We start from the raw sequence: 6,593 nt of genomic DNA, 5'->3' as shown, positions 1-6,593 counted from the left end.
TCACTAGTCAACACATTTCCATCTCCATCCTTTATTGCTTTAACTTGCAGCACATCCTTCCCAGCTCGGTCCCTCTTCCTGGCCAATCGGTACAAATCCTTTTCTTCTTTCTTAGTGTCCAGCCTCTCATACAGCTCCTCATATGCCTTTTCCTTGGCTTTCGCCACATCCATCTTCACCTGCTGCCACATCTCCTTGTACTCCTGCCTACTTTTCTCATCTCTCTGCAGATCCTAATTCTGTTTTGCCATCCTCTGTCTCCTTATACTTTCCTGCACTTCCTCATTCCACTATTTCTATTTCCAAGATATCACACCAAGTACCTTTCTAGCTGTTTTCCTTATTACTTCTGCAGTAGTTGCCCAATCATCCAGCACCTCTTCACCACCACCGAGCCCATGTCTGCCCTCTTCCCTGAATCTCACACCACAGTCTTAGTCCTTCAGTTTCCACCATCTTCTTCTTCTTTCAGTCCTCACTCTCCTCCTCTTCTTCTTCACCTCTAAAGCCATCCTACAGACCACCATCCGATGCTGTCTAGCTACACTGTCCCCTGCCAACACCTTACAGTCTACAATCTCTTTCAGGTCGCATCTCCTACATAGAACACAGTCCACCTTTGTGCACCTTCCTCCTCTTATACGTCAACTACTACAGTATTACTATTAATAAATAATAATAATAATAATAATAATAATAATAATAATAATGTTTTATTTATATAGTGCCTTCCTTCAACTCAGATTTCCTTTGTATTATCCATGTCAAGAAACAAATTACATGAATTGAAAATATTAAATTATAAAGATAACCAAAATAAGTATCACAAACATGATCTGTAAGCATACATTAGTGTTTTGCTTTTCTTTTGTAAAGCAGTAATGCGCATACTGACGATGAATGAATAATAAAATGAATAAACATTAGTATAAATGTTATTATTCATGTGGTGATATATCTCTTGAGTTCGGATATGTTGCAGGACTCATATTCTGGAATATGACCCTATTAGGCCACTGTAGTTTCCTTCTCAGTGTTATTTGGTTGTCAGGTTTATAAAGTTGATGTTGCAGATTAGCAGAACTCGCTGCAGAGGGTAAATGGCTGGAAAAGATATTACTAGAGAAGATGCGCTGTCGAGGCTGGACCATAAGCACGCCTGTCACATCCTGCTGTATGCAGACAGCAGAGCGAAACTTTTCGGAAAAATCCCAATTAAACACATCGTGTTGGTAAGGACGTTTCAGTTAGTTTCTGTTGCGTGCAATTTTCAGTGACAACCCCAGAGAGTAGCAGATATATAAATTATTATTTATTATTTTTTTAATTGGTTAATTCGGAATTATTGTCATCTGCTTTATCATGGTGACTGTGGCCAAGGAAAGAAGCTTTCTTACTTTAGTGCACTTTAGTACCACCTCGTGGCGGACAGGGTGAAGTGCAGCTTTTACTATACTGTGTTCGAGTACATTGAGGTTTTCAAGTCAGAAATGCATTTAACTAAATGTGAAATAAAATAAGTTGTGCATAACATTTTTATATAGTTTTATTAACACAAAACAATCAACTTCAATTGAAAGAAAACTTATCAATATTTGTACACATTGTACAAGAATCATTGAAAGGCCTAAAACATCTCATGCCTGAATTTTCTCCTGAGAGAACACATTAGTTCTATGTGATGTTTTTGTTTGTTTTAGAGTTATTAATGCTTACAAACCGATTAAATTACATGTTAAAATATCTGGTAAAATCTAATACTACAAGATGTCATTAATAGATATTACTAATAGATAACCAACATTATGTATTAGGTGGTGATTTCCACCACTGCAACAAAATTACAACAGAATATCTATTCAATGGCATTCAAAATGTAGGAACTTTCCACTCGTATTATTTAAGCTCGCATGAATTATTATATGTTGATTTTAATCATAGTTGACATTAATAATATAACTCTGAAGATTGTGGCTTGTGCTTTCCATTGGCTGTGTTTCATGGACACCTCTGGATCACCACATCAGGCTGAGAACCATGCTGAAATAGATTTGTGGCCTACTCCATGCCTTCCAATGTTTCACATTTGTGTTACTTGTTTCCTCAAGGCAATTGGGCAGAATTGAACATATTTTAAATGCATTACTTTTTTAGAAATCCATTTATAGCAAGGATTTTTAGTTATTTAGTACGTATAGATTTGCTTTTTTTTTTTTTTTTACACCATGTCAAAAATATTATTTTGTTGCTTGTGGGGTTTTATTTTTGCGTACTATATGACCTTCCTAGCTATAGACTAATTGTACTCATAGTGAACCAGTATCAGAATGTATTTATTGATGAAGACACTCCAGATAAAGGCATGTGCCAAATGTATACATATGATATAAGAATTCTGGTATATAAGAATATATAAATATAACAGTAATAGTATCGTAAACTGTAAACTGTTAGGTGGCGTGAAGAGTGAAAAGTGCAGTCTGACTGTGTTACATGAAGATTCACTTTTATTTGTATTACCCAAAGCAGCTACAGAAATAAATACAATGTGAATATAAATTTTACATTTATAATCAATCAATATACATTTATCCATAAGGAGCAAGCCAGTGGCAGCAGTGGCAAGGAAAAGCTTCCAGAGATGGTATTATAGTTCATTATAGTTCAATCATTATTGAGGTTATCAACTGTTAAACTTTAATGGTAATTGTAGTCCTAAGCCACAGACTCTTTATAGTAATTACAGTCCAACTCCATCTTCATGGCTCTTAAGTTTATCCCTGCTCTATAACTTAATGGATCTTTAGACGGTTTCTGTGGACCCATCTTTACCAACAGAGGTCATCAGGATGGATCATGCCGGTCCAGATGGATGAAAGGGACAGGATCACTGGTACCTCATGAGGTTGTTAAACTCAACATGGCTAGCAACATGGAAAGAGGGTGAAAAAAACATGCATTATTAGGCATCCTTATCGTTACACCACCTAAAGACATTGTGAAGTATGATCAGGTGAAAGTAAGGGAAAGCCAGAGGAGGGATCTATTACATTTTAGATGGCCTGCCACACCACCATCCACAACCTTGAGTAAACATGTGAGAGTTGAGGGATGACCGCGTCCAAATATCCCAGATAATAAAAACACTTGGATCCCTCCACATATGCTCCTTTACCTAAGAAAAACCTATTTACAAAAGGCCTGACTAAACAAGAAGCTAGTAAAGCTGCTCTCATATGGAATCTCTTAATGCATCTGAAGTTGTAAAGCTGTTGTATGTTCCTTGTAACAGGTCGGCTGTGCACTGTCCACGTGAGATCCTCGGTGATGAACACACCAAGGAATTTATAGTTGCTGACCCTTTGTACTGCAGCACCGTTTATGGTTATGGATAATGGAGCCTGTGTGCTTCATTGTCATACTTCAATATTTATATTTATATCAGATTTGATTTTATTCTTGATGCACACCAAGAATAATTAAAGACAGTAGGAGATATATTTTAGGTTATAGGTTGAATGATGATAGGCCTAGATTTTGGCTGCTTGTAAATTTTTTTTTCTGCTTTCTTTTATCAAATTATACCAATTTGTGCAATAATGTTGATATTATTAACTAGTTGAGAAAGCAAGTTACTTTTCTAAAAAAAAAAAAGCATAAAAAGTTAAACTTGGTATTTTGCATAGAACTTGGTATACAAATAAAATCAAATGTACTGTATAAAAAAGAAAGAATATCTATAAACTGCATATATACTAATCCCAATTGAAAACTGCCATTTTATGTTGAATTCAAAAACTAAAAACGTGATGTATTAAGAGTTTGTCTGGTTTGCTGAGCTGCTCATTAAGTCTTAAATCATTACTTCTGCTTCATTAAACTACTTAGACGACTTCATTACACAAGTCTCAAAATGACTGCTGGGGCTTCTGTTTCCTTTCGGGAAGTTTAGAAAGCAGTAATGAAGTTGTGAAACAACGCTTCAGGCATTGGTCACGGGTTTGTGGGTGGCCTTAATGGTGCAAGTGGGTAGTGTTTCAAAATGGTTTGTTGGTTCTTCACACAAAAACCATGACAACTTTGGTATCAAGAGTGACCACACCACTATCACTTTTTTCCACTTCAGCTATATACTGTACTGTATTTGGCAATATAGTTAATCATTCCTTATATTTCATTACCAACCCTAATATTTTAAACTGCCTTTAATAACTAAAATATAACTGCCTTTCCCAAAAACACCTCCTTGAATGTGTCACAAATTGGATCACACAAGACAATATAATAAAAAAAAATAAAAAAAACTCAATTTTTTTCAGATGCAGATGCGTTTTGATGGCTTACTCGGCTTCCCTGGAGGGTAAGTGCTCATGTGGATAATGCAATGTAGTCAATCGAATGAATTAAATTGAAGAAACTATTCAATTCCAACCCCGCTTTCATACTAACAAGGCATGCATTCATTCATATGTAAGTGAGCAATTTGGAGCTGCAAATCTGCGACAGTAACACTATAAGGTGACAAGTGACAGCTGAATGAAAATGTTCGCAGTTTGATGCAAATTAGGCTCGATGTGTTAATGCAACAAATCGAAATAATTGCCTTTTGTGAATTACTTGGGACAATCCTTGGCAATGTTTACCAGGTGTACATTTTCAGAATTTGTATTTCCAACTTGGTTTTTAGTTCCTATGGACTGTCAGCACTGCCAGCAGAGCTCAGCTTACAATACAGAAGAATGAACGAGAAAGTAATTAAAGCTGTGTCATCTCTGTTTTTTATAAATACATTAGAATTAGAGCCAATGCAATTAGTCAAAAAACAAAGTCAAACACATGATTCATTTATTCATCACCATGGTGGATCCAGAGCTGTATGCTCAGAATGCTGGGTGTGAGGCAAGGACACAACTTCGATAGGATGTCAGGCCAATTCAAGGCAACATACACACAGATGTCCACCTAACAGCCACTTAGCTTTAACGTTCTATCCACCTACATTATGTCTGGTTTGGAGAACCCAGAGAAAACCCATGCACTGAGAGAACAAAAAACTACAGCAACGACAGTAACTCAGAGGAGCAGAGGAATCCAAACCCATTGCCAATTAGTTTTTTTTCCCTCTTATTATTAATATATTATCACTGTTGTTGCTGTATTTTTTGACATATGAAGCATTTGATTAGCATTTTATGTAAGAAATGTGATAATTCGTCTTATTATTATCAAATGAAAGTCAAATAACACATTTATATTTAAACAATAAGTAAACAATAGCATAAGCGTTTTGCTAAATTAATATTGTTTTTTTTGTTTTTGTTTAAAATCTTTACACAATGAGAATGTTCATAAAGCTGAAATCATGAAAATGATATGAACGTCACTGCAGTTTAGTTAAACCCTCAGAGGAGAGTCTGGAGGCAGGACTGTGCAGAGAGCTGCAGGAAGAGTTAGGGGTGGCAGTGCCGGTGACCATAGACCACTATGTGTCCACTCACCTTGCCCAGTCTCCTCCCCACCTCATCTTACACTTCTATTGCAAGAAGATTACAGAGGCTGAGCTGCTAGAGATCGAGAGAGCTGCAGTCTCTAATGCTGTGGATCATGGCTTAGAGGTAAATCCACATGCTTTCATTTTAAACTTTTATTTTTCCTGCCCCTAACGAACTTATAAAAATCTTTCCATCTAGGTGATGGGTCTGACTCGAGTGCCCCTTTATACACTGAGAAATGGTGGTGGTCTTCCTTGGTTCCTGTCTCACTCATTCATCAGCAACTCACGAGCACAGCTGCTGGAGGCACTAAGGCGTTTGGACTTGGTGTCACCTCAGACTCTGGAGGAAGCAGTTCAAAAGGCAGAAGAGATGAGATGTACAGTCAAAACTGAACCCCAATGACATTATGAACCTACTCAACATACTTTAATCAAACTATACGCTTTACTGCTTGGGACACCCTGGACTTTTTTTTTTTTTATATTGTACATACTAAATTACCACAATCTCAAATGAGATTGTGAAAATTCAAATAACACGTGCTGGGAAGAATTAAAACCTAATGCTTAAATGTCTGAAATGTATATACATGATTTGTAAACTATTGTGGACCCCCCCTGTATTTATTTCTTGCTTAACTGCAGAACAGGCCAGAAAAAAATTTATTGACACTCCATTGTTGAAAAATGTAGAGCTTCTGAAACTAATAATCTGGTTAAATCTAGGTTAAGAGCTTGTAAAACTGTAATTTTATTGATGATATTTATAAGTAGGCTACAAATAAATACAGTTGTAAACATGTAATTGTGGGAATTAAATGAAAAAGGCTTCCAAAATGAAAAGACGTCATTAAGATTGGCTTTCAATCCATCTTGGCAAAAGAGTAGGAGTAACTTCTTTATATTATGATCTAATTATTTTTCATACATGATGGATCAATGGCTGGATGGATGGATGATTTTATGTAGCCTGGTTACAGAAGATGGCACATAATCCAAGTGCTCAGTGTCATTCTTGACTTGTGCAGTTTACAGAACGGCCACAGTGTTGCACTGTTGTGTTCAAGAAGTCGCTTTAAATAATTACGGTGGTGAACCA

At 36.3% G+C, this 6,593-nt stretch overlaps 1 protein-coding gene across 1 annotated transcript; it reads left to right on the top strand.

Annotated features, from left to right (window-relative positions):
• The first annotated feature begins 1,029 nt into the window (after positions 1-1,029).
• zgc:103759 (U8 snoRNA-decapping enzyme) lies at positions 1,030-6,299 on the top strand. The gene is made up of 4 exons (XM_046868788.1): positions 1,030-1,232; positions 4,320-4,360; positions 5,390-5,615; positions 5,691-6,299. The coding sequence occupies exons 1-4, from the start codon at positions 1,101-1,103 to the stop codon at positions 5,895-5,897; spliced, it is 606 nt and encodes a 201-aa protein (XP_046724744.1). The 5' UTR covers positions 1,030-1,100; the 3' UTR covers positions 5,898-6,299.
• Positions 6,300-6,593: the final 294 nt, after the last annotated feature.

The sequence above is a fragment of the Silurus meridionalis genome, chromosome 16 (assembly GCF_014805685.1).
Source record: "Silurus meridionalis isolate SWU-2019-XX chromosome 16, ASM1480568v1, whole genome shotgun sequence".
In the NCBI taxonomy this organism is placed as follows: domain Eukaryota; kingdom Metazoa; phylum Chordata; class Actinopteri; order Siluriformes; family Siluridae; genus Silurus; species Silurus meridionalis.
The sequence above is the reverse complement of the archived record's forward strand: the minus strand, read 5'-3'. Positions and strand labels throughout refer to the sequence as shown.